The sequence below is a fragment of the Podarcis gaigeae genome, assembly GCF_964106915.1.
Source record: "Podarcis gaigeae genome assembly, chromosome: 3".
NCBI lineage: Eukaryota > Metazoa > Chordata > Lepidosauria > Squamata > Lacertidae > Podarcis > Podarcis gaigeae.
Genome location: NC_139680.1, coordinates 117,563,063 through 117,585,672, shown reverse-complemented (window position 1 = coordinate 117,585,672; position 22,610 = coordinate 117,563,063). Strand labels below are relative to the sequence as shown.

The following is a 22,610-nucleotide window of genomic DNA, read 5'->3' as shown; positions in this document are numbered from 1 at the left end:
ACTCAAGCGACATTTAGAGGAGGATGCAGGCTGCTTCCTAATGTGCTCTGCAAAATCACTGTTTAACGCAGCCTCCCGGCTTTAAACATTCCCCCAAGTTCCCATATTTTTCTGTGTATAACACGCCTCCGTGTATAAGACGCCCCTTTTTTTGGGGGGACTCCAAATTAAGAAAATGGGGGGGGGGGAGATTGCCCTGTGTATAAGACAACCCCAATTTTTCTCCATTATTTTAACGTAAAAAAACCCTAGTCTTATACATGGAAAAGTATGGGACTTTTTTATTTTTGGCAGCAGGAAGCAGATTTATCAGTTCTTCTCAATCTGTTTCCAGGACTAAATGCTTCAAACAACCCAGTACTAGTAATTCTGCTGGTAATAATATATATATAATCCCATGTATATATATATATATAATCCCATGTATTTCAAAGATCGAGCACTCCCAAAATATAGGTCTAAAATCTGCTCAATCTTGAATGCAATTGATTTAGTCTCTGTTGTGTTAAATACCACTGCTACTGAATTGTTCCCTTAAGACTCCAAAGCAGATTTGGGGAGGAGATAGACAGGAAGTCCTGTTATGCAGGTGGAGGTACTTGTGCCAACTTCCGCTTCTCCATCCGTTCTTTACTGAACCTGCAGAACAGCGGCCTGTTGGAGGACCAGGAGGTTGAGGCACCTGGCACCTGCCCTTTGAGAAAAACTGAAAGGCCTAAACTTCCCTAAACAGAGTTGCCTTCAGATGTCTCCTAAAAGTCAGGTATGTCTCCTAAAACTCAGGCAGAGGGCCTTCTCGGTAGTGGCACCCGTCCTGCGGAATGCCCTCCCAAATAAACATTTCCTTCACATCTGATGGGAGGGCATTCCACAGGGTGGGTGCCACCACTGAGAAGGCCCTCTGCCTGGTTCCCTGTAACCTCACTTCTTGCAGTGAGGGAACCGCCAGAAGGCCCTCAAAGCTGGACCTCAGTGTTTGGGCAGAACAATGGGGATGGAGACGCTCCTTCAGATATACATATTGCGATCTTGTACAAGCTATAGTTTTAATGCGTTTTATTTTGTACTCATCCATTCACCTCTTTGGGGGCCCTCGTGCAAAGAAGCGGTATATATATATAAACCAATCAATGAATGAACTGTAATTTAAGGTATTTTTCTATCAGATCTGCAGAAACCAGGTTTGATAGTGATTTGGCCCCATCCATCCCCAGTCCTTCCCCCAATTTCTCACAATGCCAACTGCTTTATCTTCCAGCCCCACAAATATTGTTGCTGGCACCCGTCTGTCTCAAGAGACAATGGAATATGCCTCCGGGGGTGAAGTCAAACTGCTACATTAATTTGTCTACTGGCTGTTAATTTAAATAGCACCTCACATTTGCAATCTCCCTGTATATTTTCATGCTTTCTTCACGAGGATAATACAGTTCCCCTGATCGAAAAATAGTGAAATAGGCGGGTTGGTTTGCAACCCATAACACCTGTGGTCTCATCAAATAACTTGGCTACATTTTTGTCCATTTGTTAAATCCTTAATTGTGTTTGAACCAGATTGGTATCACCCTATTAGGTTGCCCAACATGCTAGTAGTATAAACTAAAAATTCATTATAAAAATAAATGGTGATAGTTCTGTGCATACAGTATTTTTTATTTAAATTATTTTGTCTAAGGTGGCGGATATTGGCAACGTATTTCTTATGCCTCCCCTCTCCACTGCTCTTCCTGATATCACGTCATCATTTAAACAAACGGAATCCATTTCAACCAGGATAAGTTAAATGGAACCTCCATGGTCAGGCACAGTGTACCTTGGCTTGCCAGATGCTGGAATATAACCAAGCGTTTCCCAAGGCATCTGAGTGGCCGCTGTCTTCAGTCTTACTTCAGACCTACATGGATCCTCATTCTGATCCAGGAAGGCCACCCAGATTTTGTCACCCCACCCTGAGACCTTTGGGTGGGGTGGGTGATCAATACGTTTTCCAGAAAAAGAACAAATTGCTTCCAAACCACCAACCGAAATGCAACCCCGCTGCCCTCTTTCTTACTTTCGTGGTTTTCGCCAACGTTGCCTCTGCTGTTGGACTGTGAAGGTAGACCGGGCAGCTTCTCTGAGGAGGGCTTCCGGGGGTTTTCCACCACGATGGGTTTGAAGGGCTCTCTCCCCACACAGACGAGGACATTGGGACAGTGCAGCAGAGCTTGCATGTTGTCAATCTGGAGGGGAGGCAAGCGCAGCAGACGTCAAAACTGGACTTATCTTACACATCACTTGGGAAGACAGGTGAGCTAATGCCAGTGTAATGGAAGAAGTAAAGATCATCAATGAGAGAGCCAGTGTGGTGTAGTGGTTAAAGCGTTAGACTTGTAATCTGGGGAACCGGGTTCGCGTCCCCGCTCCTCCACATGCAGCTGCTGGGTGACCTTGGGCTAGTCACACTTCAGCCCCACTCACCTCAGAGTGTTTGTTGTGGGGGAAGAAGGGAAAGGAGAATGTTAGCTGCTTTGAGACTCCTTCGGGTAGTGATAAAGCGGGATATCAAATCCAAACTCTTCTTCAATGTCGAAGCAATGGATCTTCAACATCAACTTGGTTGGACTTTAAAAATGTAGTATAAACACTGACAACTGGGAAACACTGGCCTGCGAGCACTCCAGTTGGAGAACAGCCTCTACCAAAGGTGTCATAAGCTTTGAAGACACTCAAACTCAGGACGCAAGGAAGAAATGTGCTAAGAGGAAGGAAATGTGCTAAGAGGAAATTGCGGGCAGCATTTGAAATCTGAGCAACGGGAAGAAAATGATAATATATGAAATAGAGGACGGTGTATTAGATTAAACAGGTGATACAGTGCATGCTTGGGTTTTGAACATGATCCATGCAGGAGGCATGTTCGCAACCCACAGCGACGCGTCTGCGCATGTGCGGGTTGAGATTTGGCACTTCTGCGCATGCGCAAAGCACGATTTAGCACTTCTGCGCATGGTCGACCCCCAACACCCGGAAGTAACCCGTTCCAGTACTTCTGGGTTTCAGCGGGTCCGTAACCTGAAAAACGTAACTGAAGCGTCTGTAACCCGAGGTATGACTGTATTATGCAGTATGTAAAAGGGATGGGTTTACAAACAGCATAGAAGGAAAGGTCAGAAATCAAATCATAAGAGAAATGTATAAGAAACTTGAAATTAATTGGTTAAAGTTATGGAAACCTGATAAAAATTTCAGCGCTCGGTGTCCCGAATTGTTCAGGGTTTTGTACACTAGCTTAGGAACCCTGAATCTGGCCTACTAGCAGATGGGAAGTCCAGGCCTCACAAAGGAACCTCAACAAGGAGCCTGAAGTTCCCGAGGTCACAGTCCCAAAGCCACGGGTCTTCTGCCATAACGTTGCCCAGCATAACTGAGAACTGCCTTCCCCACCCACCTGTTCTCAGGCTAATCATAGAAATGTGGAAATGGAAAGGACCACAAGTCCAACCCCATGAGATGCAGGAATCTTTTTGCCCGATATGGGACTCAAATCCACAGCCCTGAGTGAGCTATCCCACTTGGGATAACTCCAAGGGGGTTTAAATTCCCAAACATCACAGAGAAAGGAAAGGATTACAGTGGTACCTTGGTTCTCAAACGCCTTGGTACTCAAACAACTTGGAATCCAAACTCTGCAAACCCAGAAGTGTTCTTACGAATATTTTTCGGAAGCCAAACATGCTCCGTTTTGAGTGCCACAGTTCGGTTTTGAGTGTTACGATGAGATCAGTCGCTTTTGCTATTTATTTTGCATTTTTGTTTTTGCAGCTCTTTTTTGTTTTGTTTTAGCGACTGCGTGGAACCTAGTTCAGCTACTGATTGATTGTGCAACTGCAGTACACTGGTACCTCGGGTTAAGTACTTAATTCATTCCGGAGGTCCGTTCTTAACCTGAAACTGTTCTTAACCTGAAGCACCACTTTAGCTAATGGGGCCTCCTGCTGCTGCTGCGCCACCGGAGCACAATTTCTGTTCACATCCTGAAGCAAAGTTCTTAACCAGAGGTACTATTTCTGGGTTAGCAGAGTCTGTAACCTGAAGCGTCTGTAACCTGAAGCGTACGGAACCTGAAGCGTATTTAACCCGAGGTACCACTGTACATTGTTTACTGCTTTCATTGTATGCATCAATGGTCTCGTTAGATAGTAAAATTCATGTTAAATTGCTGTTTTAGGGGTTGTTTTTAAAAGTCTGGAACAGATTACTTTCTATGGGAAAGCGTGCTTTGGTTCTGGAATGCTTTGGTTTTGGAACGGACTTCCGGAACGGATTAAGTTTGAGAACCAAGGTACCACTGTAGTTGCGATTCCGGCATTGACCCTTGGGATCCCTCCCAATTCTACAATTCTCTGTTTATCTTATTCTATTACTAGCTTTCTCACAGTCCCAAGTCCAATTCCCCTCCTATTTCAGAGGCTTTTATGCATTGGTTATTGATCATGCCCCACGGAGAGCCTCAAGATCCATAAATAGCAACACCCTAGTGGTCCCGGGCCCTAAGGAAGTCAGATTAGCCTCAACTAGAGCCAGCGCCTTTTCAACACTGGCTCCACCCTGGTGGAACGCCCTGTCTCATGAGACCAGGGCCCTGCAGGATCTGATTTCTTTCCGCAGGGCCTGTAAGACGGAGTTGTTCCGCCTGGCCTTTGGCTTGGAATCAGCCTGATCCCCTCCCCCTCTTTCCTTTTTCCTTTCTCCATCTGTGATGGAACTCCTATTTGGGGACTTCCCTGGCTTTTTTCCTGGCCCACGTAGGACCAGTCTGGAAAGTTAGCCTTGGTGAAAACTTGACATTTTCATCCCCACCAAAGTTTTTGATTTGCGTTGCCATTGAAATGAGGCTGTATTTTAATATTTCAATGTTGTATTTTAATCTTAAGTTGTATTTCAATCAGTTTGTTTTTATATTTGGTGTTGGCCGCCCTGAGCCCAGTCTTGGCTGGGGAGGGCGGGATATAAATAAAATTTATTATTATTGTTGTTATTGTTATGTCACTCTGGATATTTTGTATATCTGGGGCAAGGAGAAAAAACTTGCCCTCCTGAGGGCCAGACAGCCATCTGGGGCCACATCACAGTGGCGAGCAGGGCCAGAAACAAAAGAGAGCCAGTTTAGTGTTAGTGGTTAGAGTGTCCGACTAGGACCTGGGAGGCTGGGGTTCAAATCTCCATTTGGCTATGAAACCCACTGGGGTATTTAGGGGCAATCATTGCCTCTCTGCCCAGCCTCTCTCGGAGGGTTGTTGAGGGGATTAAATGAAAAGGGTGAGATACAAATGCAATGAAATCAATCAATCAATCAATCAATCAATCAATCAATCAATCAATAATAATAATAAAAGTTGGTGGAACAATGAATGTAAATGCTATCTCTGTGCCATAGCATACTTTCTGCACATTCCCTAGCTACCAGGAAGAAGTACTAAAAATAAATACAGTGGTACCTCGGTTTTCAAACGTAATCTCTTCTGGAAGACCATTTGAGTTCCGAAAGGTTTGAAAACCAAAGCATTTACTTCTGGAAGCATTCACTTATGGAAAACTCAATATGGAAGCCACGTGGCACGTTCGACTTCCGAAAAGTGTTGGAAAGCCGGAGCATTTACTTCTGGGTTAACGGCGTTTGAAAACCAAAACATTCGTCAGTGGAGATGTTCGAAAACTGAGGTACCACGGTACACCTGATTTGCCCGAGCTACAAAGCAGAAAATCCTCATTCAAAGCTTATCTTTGCCAGCATATTGTTGTGTAGGGCCTCGGCAAGCCATTGCTCTTTCCCTCAGTTCTCAGCTCACCGTCTACCATTTGCAACTCCCCCCCCCAGCTGGAACTCTGTTCTGGCATGTGTCAGGTGGGCGCTATTGCCATTAGGGATCCATAAGCAAACCAAAGAACATCTGTCCTTCAAAACTGGCACTTATACAGATGTTGTGCTGAGGTTTTCCACCCTGAACCGTGCATGAAAATGCAGGCGTTAGTGAAAATGATGTACAAAACGACAATACGTTAGGGGAAACACTGAAAAGTCCTTGCTGCTGGAATACAAGAGGCTCCATCAACACTGGCATTCGCTCGGCCGCTGAAGATAGATTGCAGTCTAGGCCAGCAATTCTCCAGAACTTGTTGATGTAATTGTATTAAAACAGTTTTAACTGTTTATTTTATTGTCTGTCTGCCTATCTATCTATCTATTTCAGGGGTGGCCAACTCCCAAGAGACTGCGATCTACTTACAGAATTAAAAACTGGCAGTGATTTACCCCCGTTTTTGGGGGGAGCGGGACTGTATTCAATTTTAACGCCGCTAAGGGAAGGGAAGATTGCGATCGACCTGTTGAATGTCCCTGATCTATGAACTGATTGTAAAAAGGCAACAACCCTTAAAGGACTTTTTTAAAAAAATAAAACAATATAATTATCAGTCAGAAAAATCAACAACAATCATTTCAAATGTTCAAAAAGTTTAAATAACAATAGATAAAACAGATTATAACTTGCATCAACTTTCTAAACATCTGGGTAGCCTTCTCTAAACAAGAATGTTTTTAGCAGGCACCAAAAAGGGTATCACTTTATGTATGTATGTATGTATGTATGTATGTATGTATTTATTTATTATTATTATTATTATTCTGTTGGGAGCTGGAGAAACCCAGCCAGATGGGTGGGGTAATAATAATAATAATAATAATAATAATAATAATAATAATAATGATGTTTTTATGTTATTTTCTATTTTAATTGTGTTTTGATTTTATAGCTGTAAACCAGCCATTTGGGGCATGCGACTCCTTCAGCCATATACCAAAGCAGAGTGCAAGCAGCTGATAATAGCCAGATCTGGAAATGGTTTTCATTGTCAAATTCTGTGTTAATGCAGTCAAAATAGTGTGGCTACAAGTGATCGCCAAAGAGAAGAGGAAGAGGAAGAGGAAGAGGAAGAGGAAGAGGAAGAGGAAGAGGAAGAAGAAGAAGAAGAAGAAGAAGAAGGAAAAAAAGTGATATTCTAGGCTGCATCAACAGATGTCTAGTGTCCAGAATATGATACTGCTCTATTCTGCCCTGGTTAGACCACACCTGGAATAATGTGTCCACTTCTGGGCACTGCAGATTAAGAAGGATATTGACAATAATTCTATGACAAGCTGGAACATGTACAAATGAGGACAACCAAGATGATCAAGGGTCTGGAAACCAAGCCTCATGAGGAGCAGTTGAGGGTGATGGGTACGCTGATACTTTGAGTAGGAAACAAATTAATGGATTTTAATTCCAAGAAAGGCGATTCTGACTCAACATCTGGGAAAACTAGATACTCTTGGGGTCCCTTCCGTCTCTACAATTCTATGGGTCAATTCTGTGACCCACTGAGATTTACTACTCAACTGAGCAAAGAGATAAATAGGCCCTTTGTTGTTTAGTCGTTTAGTCGTGTCCGACTATTTGTGGCCCCATGGACCAGAGCACGCCAGGCACTCCTGTCTTCCATTGCCTCCCGCAGTTTGGTCAAACTAATGCTGGTAGCTTCAAGAACACTATCCAACCATCTCATCCTTTGTCGTCCCCTTCTCCTTGTGCCCTCCATCTCTCCCAACATCAGGGTCTTTTCCAGGGAGTCTTCTCTTCTCCTGAGGTGGCCAAAGTATTGGAGCCTCAGCTTCAGGATCTGTCCTTCCAGTGAGCACTCAGGGCTGATTTCCTTCAGAATGGAGAGGTTTGATCTTCTTGCAGTCCATGGGACTCTCCAGAGTCTCCTCCAGCACCATAATTCAAAAGCATCTATTCTTCGGCGATCAGCCTTCTTTATGGTCCAGCTCTCACTTCCATACATCACTACTGGGAAAACCATAGCTTTTACTATACGGACCTTTTACTATACGTCTTCCCTATTTTACAAGCACCAGAAAGGAACATTCCAAGATTCTGTGACTGTTGGGATTGCGGGGGAAACAGCTCTTGGGAAGTGAGCTCAGGAGAGGAGTTGGGAAGCTGGACGAAGGAGAAAGGAAGAGGAGGTGAGTTGAAAAGTAGAAGGTAAATGTCAATATAAGCTCTGCTCGTGTGAACACATTGACAAGCCCCTCACAAGGGAAGCTGTGGCCTTCCAGATGTTGCTGGCTCCATCTCCCATCAGCTGGCACAGACCGCGATAAAGGCAGTTGTTTTCTAGTACCATCTGGAGAACCTCTGATTTCCCCCATCTCCAGATGTCTTTGGGGTCCTGATGCGTTCTCAGCAAAGGAGATAAACTGAGAAGCAAACAAGAAGGTATGCTCTCCTTGAAGGACCAAATAAACACAGAGACTCTTGTCAAATGTAGAAAGAGGAGGCATGGAAGGTCAGGATTGTATACACTGGTTTAGCCACTGACCTCCATGTCTTCTGGGTCCCATATCTGCCAGGCAGGGCTGGCACAAGAGATTTTGGCACCTGAATCGAATCACAAAATGGCGGCTCTCTCCCAACCAGGAAAGAAGAGGTGAGTGAAGATCTACATTAGGAACACAGGGGAAATAAAGATCTAACTCAGGGTCTGCTGCCCCTGTGAATCTTGCCACCTTGACGCCAGGCCTTCTGTTCTGACACAAACTGATTTAAGAGTCAGTGTCATGTGAAAGATGGACTTAGGTTACATTCACGCCATTTCGTTTTGTTTCGCTTTTAATTTTTATACCGCCTTTCTATATTACTATGCACAAGGCAGTTCACAAGCTGAAAAAGCAACAAAATATAAAACGCCGCTCATCTTATAGCAATCTGATCCAATACGAATAAATCGTAATAAAAATATGACTTAATGTAAACAACTTTTATCAAATGAAGTAATATCCAGTAATCCATTAAAATATACCCAATAAAATTAACCCACAACATATCAACACATAATTGAACAGAAATTCACTCTCAACAATTACAATAGATCGTTATTAATTTATAATCAATAAAAACAACCACAAAATTGCAATAATAAAATATCCCAATGCATTTTTTAAAAACCATGTAAAAAGACTGAATTGAGCAAGGTTACATAGCTTATAATTTTTTTTTTTAAAAAAAAAAGATTAAGCACATTTAATGCACTTCAAATAGTCATGGCTTCCCACAAAGAATTATGGGAGCTGTAGTTTCTTAAGGTTTCTGAGAAATGCTAGGAGTCCCCCATTCCCTTCATGGAGAGGTTTTACAATCAACACCTCCTCACAGGGAACTCTGGGAACTGTAGCTTTGGGAGTGAAATAGGAGAACCTTAATGATTCTCAGCAGTACCCTTAACAAACTACAGCTCCCAGAATTCTTTGGGAGAAGCCATGAATATTTAAAGTGGTATCACGGCACTTTAAATGCAAGGTGTGAATATGACCTCAGAGTGGGGAGACCTGGATTCAAATTCTCACTTCGGTCCAAAGCTTACTGAGTGACTGGCTCCTTTTTCCTTCCCTCCCTCCTCTGATGAACCTCTCCCGTCTCTGCCTCCCAAAGGCTTGCACAGCTGTTTGTTGCAGCAGCCCTGGCTACAAGCTCCGCAGGCGAATGGTCCCTCAGGGGCTGGCCAGGGGGTGCTGGGTCCCAGGAACAGAGGCAGCCTCGGAGTAAGCAAGCAAGCAGGTGTGGGAACCCAGTCCGCCAGTCAGCCAGCCCTTGCTTTTGGGATGGACAGACAAGTCACAGGCTTCAGTGATGCAATTTGAGGAGGCATCTCTCTTTGGGTCAGGAGGGGTAACTCAGAGACCAGGGGCAGCAGCGGCGGCTGCCCAGAAGACCTCCAAGGAAGAGGGGAGAGGAGGCTAAGGGAACCCTCCACCAGGGAGGGTGTTCGAAAAAGGGTGAGTGGCTGCCAGCTCTGCAGGCAAGGGGTGCCGCAACTGGGCCCCTGAGCCCCACAAGGCTGCCGCAGAAAGAATGCAATTGGTCAAGGGAGCCGTGGACTCAAAAAGGTTGAAAACCTCTGGCCTTAATCTATCTCACAAAGTTGCTTTAAGGACAAAATTGGGGAGGGGGAGAACCCTTAAGGAAGAGAGCAGCAAGATAAAATTCAATTGTTCATTAATTGCCCATTTATTCAAAATCCAGTTTATTTATTTATTTTTTAAAAGATATTTATTAGAATTTTCAATATTAGTACAATAAAAATCAAAAAGAAAAAAGAAAAAAATAACAAAAATAAAAATAATTAAAAACACACAAAGTTTCCATAACTTATTTTCCTTTAACTTATTTCCCAGACCTCCTCATACCTCCCTTTTTTGTATTCCAATTCAAATTGTTAGTTCAGCAAATCCTTATCAATAAGCTTTAACCTGCTTCTAAACCTTTTTTTCCATATTCTCTTAAAACATTACAGCCGGAAACCACATAATTTCTATCCGACATCGTTCTAGCATTCATTGATTTTGCAATATGTCTGTAAATAGTCTTTGAATTTCTTCCAATCTTCCAATTCAAAATCCAGTTTAAACTACAGTGGACGCTCGGGTTGCGAACGTGATCCGTGCAGGATGCATGTTCACAACCCACAGTGGCACGTCTGTGCATGCACAGGTTTGCAATTTGGCACTTCTGTGCATGCGCAAAGCGCAATTTAGCACTTCTGCACATGCGTGACCGCTGAAACCTGGAAATAACCCATTCCAGTACTTCCGGGTTTTGGCGGTCCATAACCCGAAAACTGTCCATACCAGGGACGCGGGTGGCACTGTGAGCTAAACCACAGAGCCTAGGACTTGCTGATCAGAAGGTTGGCGGTTTGAATCCCTGTGACAGGGTGAGATCCCGTTCGGTCCCTGCTCCTGCCAACCTAGCAGTTCGAAAGCACATCAATGTGCAAGTAGATAAATAGGTACCGCTCTGGCAGGAAGGTAAACGGCATTTCCATGCGCTGCTCTGGTTCGCCAGAAGCGGCTTAGTCCTGCTGGCCACATGACCCGGAAGCTGTACGCTGGCTCCCTCGGCCAATAAAGCGAGATGAGCGCCGCAACCCCAGAGTCGGTCACAACTGGACCTAATGGTCAGGGGTCCCTTTACCTTTACATTTAACCCCAAAAAACGCAACCTGAAGCATCTGTAACCCGGGGTAGGAGTGTATTCAGTTTAATTAGTTCAACAAAATGGAAGAACTTGATCCACTGATACCAGCTTTTCAAACTGGTGGTAATTTACACTTCCAGCACCTCCCTGCCACTCTGCTGCATCTTAGCACCCCCCCCAGGCCATCCCATTGCCCCCCCCTCCAGAAGAAGAAGAAGAGTTTGGATTTGATATCCTGCTTTATCACTACCCGAAGGAGTCTCAAAGCGGCTAACATTCTCCTTTTCCCTTCCTCCCCCACAACAAACACTCTGTGAGGTTAGTGGGGCTGAGAGACTTCAGAGAAGTGTGACTGGCCCACGGTCACCCAGCAGCTGCAGGTGGAGGAGCGGGGAAGCAAACCCGGTTCTCCAGATTAAGAGACTACCGCTCTTAACCACTACACCACACTGACTCTCCAGGAAGCACTACCACCCACTCTGAGAACCACTGGTCGATCAGCTCAGCTTCTGCCTGGTTCTAGTAGAGAAGCCATCAAGCTTTTCTCGGACTGCTTGGACTTCCATGATGCCGCAATTTGCACCCTGCACTTTTGAGCATGTAGGGTACACATGCTTTGGACCGAAGCATCCAAGTCAGGCTATTATTCTATGAAGTGCTCTGTGACACAAAGACTCATCCACTCTCTCATAGGACGTTAACATATGAGAGTGTGCTGGAAGTGAAATAGTTAAACAGGTTACCCTATCAGAACCCAGGGGGGTGGAGTCAGAGGGACTATAAAACCAGCTCTGGGAGGAGTTTGTTGGGAGTTGGGTGGTTTGTTGGTTGGAGTGGGAGTGAATTGGGATAGAGTCTGTGGGTAGGTTGAGTGAGTGTAGCGAAATAAGTTGAGTCAGGAACAGTTAGGAGCTAGGAAGACAAGTAAATATCTGAGAGGTGGTTTAGTGAGTCAGAGCAGGTAGCGAACGTTATAAGACTGGATAGGCACCCCATGAATGTAATGGACTGATACCGTTTATGAAACCACACACTTGTTAAACTGCAATAAATAAACAGAAGTTTATCTTCCAATTTAACCCTGACTGGACTCAGTATTGTCCCAGGTAGGGCCTGGGTGGTGGCAGCGAGAAATAAAGTGGTGGCACAGGGATCAATAGACGGTGAAACATCCGGGGACCCTGAGTGATCGCGACAGAAAAGTCCTCCCCCTGGGATTATCATTCTCTTCTCCAGAATGGAGTGAGTCAGTATTTTCACTAATTAATTAAATAAGAGAATTTTACTCTCAACACTGTTCCTCCTGGCTTGGCTTTTCAAGACCCTGGTCCCCAAAGTATAGCTTTAGGTTTTTGCCTCTAAGCTTCCAAGCTTACCGTATTTTTCGCTCTATAAGACACACCAGACCACAAGACGCACCTAGTTTTTGGAGGAGGAAAACAAGAAAAAATAATATTCTGAATCTCAGAAGCCAGAACAGCAAGAGGGATCGCTGAACAGTGAAAGCAGCAATCCCTCTTGCTGTTCTGGCTTCTGGGATAGCTGCGCAGCCTGCATTCGCTCCATAAAATGCACACACATTTCCCCTTACTTTTTAGGAGGGAAAAAGTGAGTCTTATAGAGCAAAAAATACGGTATTTCCACTGACCCTGAGCCTAAGCCTCTGCCAGACAGTCTTTTCAGATCTCTTGCTCTTATTGTTATCTGGACCTCACGGCAATCTGGGGTTTATCCTCAGTCCCACCCTCTGCGCCACAAAGACTCACCCTCTTCCCGTCCAACGTGTGCAGCTTCTTCACCGTGAACTGCATGATCTCCGAAATCTCGTCCAAGAGAGTTTTGAAGCTCCGTGCGTTCCTGCGGTTGAGGATTATCGGCCGCCTGGTGCCCACATCCCCGTTCTTAACCAGAGTGACTTTCTTGGGAATCCGCGGACTCTGCTGGGCGAAAGCGGCCGGGTTGTCTTCACGCTTGATGTCTTGGGCTGCCCTCCGCAACGCGCTGGCCGGCTGGCCAACCTTCTGAGGAGCTGCTCTCCGGCCGGCCGGACCAATACTGATGGGCGTGACGTACTTCTTATCAGAGCACAGGTAACACCCTCCCTCCTCCAGCTGGTCCAGGGTGCTGATGCAGTGTATCCCTCGCGGCGTCGTGATGGTCCTCACCCCGAAAGGCAGGGGGACCCTGTGGGAGAGGTCGTCCATCAGGGCGTTGAAGCTCTTGAAGCTGCGCTGGTTGATGGCCATCTTGACCCCTCCAAACTGAGGGTCCCCGCTCTTGTAAAATGTTATCTTCTTGGCAGGGGCAACCTGGGTGAAGGCATTGCTCCGAGCCACGGGGGGAAGGGGCTGTTCATAGTTGTAGGGGCTGGAGGCGGAGAGGGGGTCAGCGGGCTCCTGCGTCATCCTGGCGAACGTTTAGAGGTAACTGCAAGGCGAGAACAAGAGGTGTCTATGAATCGTATAATAATAATAATAATAATAATAATCAGTGGCGTAGCGTGGGGGCCGGCCGCACCGGGTGCAACATCTGGGGGTTAGGGTTAGGGGGCGCATATCCATGGGTTAGGGGGCACAAATTACTTGCCTTGCCCCGGGTGCTGACAACCCACGCTACGCCACTGATAATAATAATAATAATAATAATAATAATAATAATAATAATAATAATAAATTTTATTTTATTTTTAATTTATTGGATTTTCCACAATAAAACCACAAAGCAGAATATCACACAAAAACAGAAAACAGAAAAAAGAAAAAAAGGGGGGAAGAAAGAAAAATACATCAATGAACAAAAGGGGGAAAAAAGGAACAATAAACAGATAAACAATAACAACAAACTTAATTCTTTACAAATCCAACCTTTTAAACATCTTGGTTGAATTCCTCTAGTCCCTCCCTTCTGAGTTTCCTTGTAGTTGAAAGTAACAGCTTTCCAATATCATTATTGAACTAAAACAATTTCCAGTTATAGTCCATCTTATTCACATTTCTTAATATTCTAAATCCCATTTATTTAATTATAACTTAGTTTAATCCAAGGCCTATTTGTTTCTTTCAAGTAATTTCTTTTTTTTATAATAATCAATTTTATTTATACCCTGCCCTCCCCCGCCAAGACCGGGCTCAGGGCGGCTAACACCAGGTATAAAAACAAGTGATTAAAATACAACTTAAAAACAAGATTAAAATGCAACATTAAAATGCAGCCTCATTTCAGTAGAAACGCAAATCAAAAACTTTTGGGGGATGAAAACGTCAAATCTTCACAAAGGCCAACTATCCAGACTGGTCCTACGTGGGCCAGAAAAAAGCCAGGGAAGTCCCCAAGTAGGAGTTCCATCACAGGAGGAGAAAGGAAAAGGGAAAGAGGGGGAGGGGATCAAGTTGATTCCAAGCCAAAGGCCAGGCAGAACAACTCTGTCTTACAGGCCCTGCGGAAAGAAATCAGATCCTGCCAGGGCCCTGGTCTCTTGTGACAGAGCGTTCCACCAGGGTGGAGCCAGTGTTGAAAAGGCCCTGGCCCTGATTGAGGCTAATCTGACTTCCTTAGGGCCCGGGACCTCTAGGGTGTCGCTATTTATGGACCTTAAGGTCCTCTGTGGGGCATACTGGGAGAAGCGGTCCTGTAGGTACCAGGGTCCTATGGTTTATATTTGCTAAAACGCACGTACACACACACACACACACACACACACACACACGGGTCAATTAGTGCCAGGAGCGAGGCAGCAGTAAATCTCACTCTGCAAAGAGAAGTTAACTCTTTATTCACAAGAATAACACCATCTGCACAGACCAGGCAGAGTGGCAGGCCTAATGAGAACAGCCGCTCATCATAGATCAGTTGCAAAGACTGAAAGTTACCCCAAAACCATTTAAGTTCCCTTCTTCCCTGGGTTTCCCCCCCCAAGCAATCCGGGACTGTGCCTGCATGAAGCCTACTTCTCCTCTGCCCCTTTCACACCTCTACTGGTTCTGGGAGCTTGTTGCAACAGGAGGGGAAGAAACCTGTGATTTTGCACCTGCCTGACTCTTTTCTGCATCTTGGCCTCCCTAATCCCCTGCTTTACCTTCTGCCTCTGATTCTGGACTACTCTCTGCCACAGACTCTCCCAGCTCACTAAGCCCTGTTTGCTCTTCAGCTTCCGACACCTTTTCTTCCCAGTCTTCTCCCTCTGATCACTCGTTGTCATCCCCACCACCACTCCCTGGACTCTGAGCCCCCTTCCCTTGGGGGTGCCCCATTTGGGTATAGAGTTAAGTGGGGGAGTTCTTGGGACCAGAGGAAGAGACATGGAGGGCCGTATTTGGCCCCTGAGATCCCCTCCACGCATGTCATAGAATCATAGAATCATAGAGTTGGAAGAGACCACAAGGGCTATCGAGTCCAACCCCCTGCCAAGCAGGAAACACCATCAGAGCACTCCTGACATATGGTTGTCAAGCCTCTGCTTAAAGGCCTCCAAAGAAGGAGACTCCACCACACTCCTTGGCAGCAAATTCCACTGTCAAACAGCTCTTACTGTCAGGACGTTCTTCCTAATGTTTAGGTGGAATCTTCTTTCTTGTAGTTTGGATCCATTGCTCTGTGTCCGCTTCTCTGGAGCAGCAGAAAACAACCTTTCTCCCTCCTCTATGTGACATCCTTTTATATATTTGAACATGGCTATCCTATCACCCCTTACCCTCCTCTTCTCCAGGCTAAACATGCCCAGCTCCCTTAGCCGTTCCTCATAAGGCATCGTTTCCAGGCCTTTGACCATTTTGGTTGCCCTCCTCTGGACACGTTCCAGTTTGTCAGTGTCCTTCTTGAACTGTGGTGCCCAGAACTGGACACAGTACTCCAGGTGAGGTCTGACCAGAGCAGAATACAGTGGCACTATTACTTCCCTTGATCTAGATGCTATACTCCTTGCATGTCCTCATGCAACCAGTTACTCTCTTGCCAAGTTAGGCAGAACACCTGCCCTAAGAGTTTCCAGAGTGGCCGTTTGACAACTCTCCCAGCCGAGGGCATCCCATTTTGAGGCTGGTATTTCTCCTCGCTCCTGCCTTGAACCCTGATATTTCACCATTGGCTTGATAGAGCAAAGCAAAGAACTCTGCCATTCAATTTGGCAGCACTGTACATTTTTAAAGCGGCAAAGCGAAATTAATTTTCCCAAGCTGGAGAGTAACTTTGGTCTGATCCAGACCTTTTACCGCTGTTTTCCCCCCAGGAAAACCTGATCTCTACTGCTGAACTGGAGCAAGTGCCAATCAGGTTTTCTCCAGATTGATGTTTGATCTGATTTATTGCTAAAGGGTGGGTTTTCTGGGGGAGAGCAGTGGGGCGAAAGCAAAATCTTGGACCTGAGCTTTCCATCTGATCAGGTATGCTAATGATTTCTAATTCACCTTGCTCATTGTTTTGCTTTCTAATTAGGCCATTAACTTGATGGTTTGGTCCCTATCGACAGTCGAATAAGACTTGAGCTGAGCCGACCGTTAAGCATACAACAATTCAATATATTATGGTCCATGTTAATGCATTTACAGTCAGCATACATTTTAAATTAAGTAAATGGTTGTGCTTTACTTCAACCAAGCATGGGTCAGGTTGGGGCAGGGACCTGAACTGGAGCCCAATTTCCCATTTCTAGATTTTTTTTTTCAAAATTTGTTTATTCTTTCTTGTTTAACCAGGTTCATATACTGCTTAATCAACGGAAACATCTACAGTGGTACCTCGGTAAAGAACTTAATTCGTTCCGGAGGTCCGTTCTTAACCTGAAACTGTTCTTAATCTGAAGCTCCAGTTTAGCTAATGGGGCCTCCTGCTGCCGCTGCACCGCTGCTGCGCGATTTCTGTTCTCATCCTGAAGCAAAGTTCTTAACCCGAGGTACTATTTCTGGGTTAGCAGAGTCTGTAACCTGAAGCGTCTGTAACCTGAAGCGTATGTAACCCGAGGTATCACTGTACTCATTTTTTCATAAAACAATATAAACTATTAATATATATATATAAAATCAATGCTACAAACAAGTAGGCATAAAAATACGAAAAATATTGATAAAACCAGCAGTTTAAAAACAAGAATACACAATAGTGTGGCATGACTGGTTAGGCTTTCTGAAACAAGAACGTTTTTAGCAGTTGGTGAAAACAATACAGTGCAGGTGTGTGCCTAGCATCAATTGGCAGGGAGTTCCACAGAGTAGGGGCTGCCAAGCTAAAGAATCAATTTCTTGCAAGAGTGGCTCTATCTTCGCTGTGCATTTAAAGCAGCACTGTGCCACTTTATTTAAAGCCACGACTATTAATAGCTTTCCCAAAAAGAATCCAGGGAAATGTAGTTTTTTAAGGGTGCTGTTAGGAGACTCCTCATATTCCCCACTCAGGGCCACAATTCCCAGAGTGGTTTATCCATTATTATTATTATTATTATTATTATTATTATTATTACTCCGCCCATCTGGCTAGGTTGGTCCAGCCACTCTGGGAGGCTTCCAACATATATAAAAACATAACATAGTAAAACATTACACATTAAAAAACTGCCTTCAGGTGTCTTCTAAAGGTTACATAGTTACTCCTTAACATCTGATGGGTGGGCGTTCCACAAGGTGGGTGCCACTACCGAGAAGGCCCTCTGCCTGGTTCCCTCTTCCCAGGAAACTTCCAGCATGTGGTTAGGATGGGGCTAAGGGGTTTTGTCAAAGCCTTCTTGGAAAATAGAGGAGCTTGGGAGAAGAATATGAAGAGAGGGGGCTCGAGGAAATAAGAGATAAATCAAAAGGTGAAACATAAAAGCCTGAATGTTATCATTAAACCTGTGCTTCACGATCCTGTATCTCTTTTCCTGAACGCTACCCTTCTGTGGTCCTCAGGCCACAGCCAGCATTAGTGTGTGTGTGTGTGGGGGGGGTGTCAGGCATTTACAAATCACTGAGGAGCGAAACCACATGGCTTCCTGCCACCATCTTAGGAATTTCAGAATCTGTCTCACAGAAAGTCAAGTCCTTGCTCCAACCAGCTCAGTATTTTCCACACCAGAGGCTCTCAATAAGCGTCTGGCAAGCACCCAGAATAGGCACCAACTCTTAGGGACCCCTAAAATGTTTGAGGGCGGCCACCCCACCAAAAAAAAAGTTTAGTGGGCCCCTCAGTATTTTATTCATTTTGGCACCCCTGCCACACACAACTCTTGTTCTGGTGATTGGTGGAAAAGGCTGCAGAACTGCCAGGAATAATATGTGCTTTTTCTGACGACAGAGATCACGGTTCGTTTTGACAGGGGCCAGATTACCGGATAGACTCTAGCAACGCCCTAGCTGACAGCTTGGGGTTTTCAGTCCAAATCCAGTAATGGATGCTGAAACCGACCCGGGGCTAATGCTGAAAAAAAGGTTGTGCCCGTTTTCACAGAACTTTCCTTGCAAAAACAAGCGCATCCATTGCACTAGAAAGTACTGCCTAGCCTTTTGGGTGCTCATAGAAAACCAGGAAGCCGTTCTTTACAATAATAATTAAAAATGGTAAGCGTAACGCTGGTGGTCGACAAAAGAGGTTCAAAGACTCTCTCAAGGCAAATCTTTTAAAATGTAGTATAAAAACCGACAACTGGGAAACACTGGCCTGTGAGCGTTCCAGTTGGAGAACAACCTTTACCAAAGGTGTCATGGGCTTTGAAGACGCTCAAACTCAGGGTGTAAAGGAGAAATGTGCTAAGAGGAAGGTACGCTTGGCAAACCCTCGCCATGGTCAACTCCCGCCCGGAAACCAATGTCCCCACTGTGGAAGGACGTGTGGGTCCAGAATTGGCCTCCACAGTCACTTACGGACTCACTGTTAAGACCGTGCTCATGAAAGCCAATCTTACTCAGCTACAAGTGATCACATAATAATACAGTGGTACCTCAGGTTACATACGCTTCAGGTTACATATGCTTCAGGTTATAGACTCCACTAACCCAGAAATAGTACCTCGGGTTAAGAACTTTGCTTCAGGATGAGAACAGAAATCATGCTCCGGCTGTGCGGCAGCAGCAGGAGGCCCCATTAGCTAAAGTGGTGCTTCAGGTTAAGAACAGTTTCAGGTTAAGAACGGACCTCCGGAACGAATTAAGTACTTAACCCGAGGTACCACTGTAATAATAATAATAAATAAAAAATCGTGCCCCAGCCACTCTGAGCAGCTTCCAGCATATACAGAAACATAATAAAACACCAAACATTGAAAACTTCCCTATTCAGATGTCTTCTAAAGGTTGCATAGTTAACTTATCTCCTTGACATCTGATGGGAGGGCGTTCCACAGGGTGGGCGCCACTACCGAGAAGGCCCCTCTGCCTGGTTCCCACAGGTATCCCTCTCCCCCAGAACCAAGATGGGCTGATACATCAGGAAACGCTTTGCACCTCACAACTATGTGTGTTTGGGGGTAGGTCAGATAACGGGAGGAAAAGCCATGTCAAGGATTCTGGGGTTTGGGGGTGGGTGACGTAACAGGGGCCACAACTCAAATGCAAGACAGGCAGGCAGGTATACAACTCTGGATCACAAGCGGGGCAAATATACGTGCCTGTACTTACATGAGTTGGCTTCATGTTGTTTTTTGGTGGTTCGCAGTGCCCCGTTCCTTTCCGCCGCCCAGTGAGGGGACCAGCCGTTAAGTAAAATGTCGGCAGGCCCTTACGCAAGGCTGAGCTTCAAAGCCAGGGACACGGGCACCTGCTCTGCACTGCCACTCGCCCTGCCCTCGAAATAACTGAGCATGCAGCTCCCAGGGTTAATCGGGACATTGCTGCTAACATTAGACAGCAAAGCCATGTAATCGCTTCGGGGAGGTATTCGAAGCCACCTTCAACTTTGGAAGCAGCTGATACTGCTGGTGCGCTCTCTCTCTCTCTCTCTCTCTCTCTCTCTCTCTCTCTCTCTCACACACACACACACACACACCTTGCTCTGGTGCAGAATCAAAGAATCATAGAATTGCACAGTTGGAAGGGACCTCCAGGGGTCATCCAGTCCAACCCCCTGCCACAGCTAAAGCATCCTTGACTTAATTGGCGCAAATGGCAATTTGGGTTTTCCCCAGATTGCTGTTTGTTCTGGATTATCACAAAAGAGTGGGTTTTTTCCCTTGGAAAGGAGCAGGGCAAGGGGGAAACTGCTCCCCCTTTCTAAGCCCAAAGTCCCATTCCGTTATCCATTTTTTAGGCGAGGCCAAGGCCAAAGAAGAAACTGCTTATTTTAAGTCCACAGCTTCTGGGCATCCTTAAAGAAAATGGCAGTCACGAGGGCCATATTTAACACATAAAAATGGTGGGTTTGTCCAATAATTATTATTATTATTTATACCCCACCCATCTGGCTCCTGTTTAACATAGGAAAATATTTCAAATTCCCTCCACTTGGGGCAGGGAAAGAATCAAGATTCTCAAGAGTCGTACTCAAGTGGTTTATTCCTCCTCTCTCCCAATACTGCTTTTCTTTTGTTATGATTGTACAAATAAATGATGAAGATGATTATCATGGTAAGCCTGAAATTTGCAATTTACTCTGGGAGATTTTTTTGGCTTAAAAACTGCCAATGAGGGAAGGGAGTCTGTTCCACGGTTGAACAGTCTTACTGCTGGAAAGTCTTTCCTGATTTCAGTCATAGAGTTGGAAGGGACACCCAGAGTCATCTAGTCCAGCCCGCCCACAATGCTGGAATATTTTAGTGGGACAATGATGTGTGGTTGGAAGATAGATAGATAGATAGATAGATAGATAGATAGATAGATAGATAGATTCTTTATTGTCATTACACAAGTGCAACATTGCACAAGTGCAACGAAATTGGATGCCATCCCTTAAAAACAACAAAAGCAACACAACAACAACAACCAAACAAACCACATTCCAGCCACACCCACACCCACACCCATCAAACTCCCAGGTCACACTATCGAGTTACTGCATTTAAGAAGGCCACAGCTCTTGGATAGAAACTATTTTTCAGTCTATTTGTCCTTGACTTGATGTTTCTGTATCTCCTGCCAGAAGGCAGTAGTACAAACAGACTGTGTCCCGGGTGAGATGCATCCTGCAGGATATTGTTTGCTTTCCTAAGACAACGGGAACCATACAGTTCTTCCAAAGATGGGAGGGGATGACCAATAATCCTTTGGGCTGTGGTTATGACCTTCTGGAGCACCTTCCTCTTCCTAGCTGTACAGCTGGAGAACCAGGCACAAATACAGTATGTGAGAATGCTCTCTATGGAGCCTCGGTAGAAGGACACCAGCAGTCTCTCACTCAGATTGTTCTTCTTTAAAAGTCTGAGGAAATAAATTCTCTGCTGGGCCTTCTTCACCAGAGCAGTGGTATTTGCGCTCCAAGTCATGCCCTGATCGATAGTCACTCCCAAAAACCTGAATTCCGCCACCCTCTCCACCCGTTCCCCGTTGATATACAAGGGCTGAATGTCCGCCTTTTTTCCCCTGTAATCCACCACCAATTCCTTGGTCTTAGTCGTATTAAGAGCCAGATTGTTCTCTCCACACCAAGCACAAAGCCGCTCCACCTCGTCCCGATAGGCGGACTCATCCCCTCCTGAAATGAGCCCCACCACCGTAGTGTCATCAGCAAACTTGATGATTTTGTTGCTGGAATAAATGGCTGTACAATCATACGTATAGAGAGTATAGAGCAGGGGACTCAACACACAACCCTGTGGTGAGCCGGTGTTAAGGCTAAGGGCTGTGGACATATGTGACCCTACTCTAACCCTCTGAGAACGTTCTGACAAAAAGTCCAAAACCCAGAGACAGGTGGAGTTGGAGAGTCCAATCGCCTCTAGCTTGGACACCAGTCTATGGGGGAGGATAGTGTTAAAAGCAGAGCTAAAATCCACAAACAGCAGCCTCACATAACTCCCCGGCTGCTCCAGATGGAACAGAGCAGCATGGAGAGTGGTAGTGATAGCGTCTTCCGTGGATCTATTTGCCCTGCATGCAAACTGGTAGTTGTCAAAAGTTGTCAAAAGGAAGGAAGAGGTAACAGTGTTTAGTGAGCAGGGAGAGTCTGTGGCAGAAGCTAAAGCAGGAAAGTGGGAGGAAGGAGACCAAGAATTATAGGATCGTACAGTTGGAAGGGACCCCAAGGATCATCTAGTCCAACCCCCTGCAATGCAGGAATCTCAGCTGAAGCATCCATGACAGATGGCCATCCAACCTCTGTTTGAAAACCTCCAAGGGAGGAGAGTCAGGCAGAGGTGAGTCAGGCTGGGGACGAGTCAAGGGTGTCTTCCCCTCCTGCTGCAACAAGCTCTCCTGCCCTGCCTCCCAGAACCAGCGGAGGGCTGAAATGAGTGGAGCAGTGACCAGCTGCATGCAGGCGCAGTCTCTGCTTGGAAAAAGCCTTCGCGAGGAAGGGACGTAGATGGCTGTGGGGAGGTAGGGACTTTCTTGTCTTGGCAACTGATTTCATGCAGTAAGAGCCATGGGGAATGGGTTGCTGTGCTCATAAAGACCTGATGCTCAGCCAAGTCTGTGAAGATCATGTTTTTCCTAATAA

The 22,610-nt window shown here is 45.4% G+C and overlaps 2 protein-coding genes across 8 annotated transcripts in view; one reads left to right on the top strand and one right to left on the bottom strand.

Annotated features, from left to right (window-relative positions):
• RP1L1 (RP1 like 1) overlaps nt 1-22,610 on the bottom strand; it is a 48,217-nt gene that overhangs the window by 8,081 nt on the left and 17,526 nt on the right. For all 3 annotated transcript variants that reach the window (XM_083732950.1, XM_083732951.1, XM_083732952.1), the window contains 2 exons: nt 12,827-13,487; nt 2,054-2,222 (listed from right to left, as the gene is read on the bottom strand). In XM_083732950.1, coding sequence (XP_083589076.1) covers nt 2,054-2,222; nt 12,827-13,465 — 808 coding nt within the window. In that variant the 5' untranslated portion in view covers nt 13,466-13,487. The remainder of the gene's footprint in view (nt 1-2,053; nt 2,223-12,826; nt 13,488-22,610) is intronic.
• Nucleotides 13,011-22,610, top strand: part of LOC310841950 (uncharacterized protein C8orf74 homolog) — a 78,185-nt gene continuing 68,585 nt past the window's right edge. For 2 of the 5 annotated variants that reach the window (XM_083733722.1, XM_083733720.1), the window contains exon 1: nt 13,011-13,150. The gene's annotated coding sequence lies outside the window, so the exon portion shown is untranslated. Of the gene's footprint in view, nt 13,151-22,382; nt 22,490-22,610 lie in introns of all 5 variants that reach the window. The other 3 variants (XM_083733721.1, XM_083733719.1, XM_083733718.1) reach the window with 2 other exon arrangements.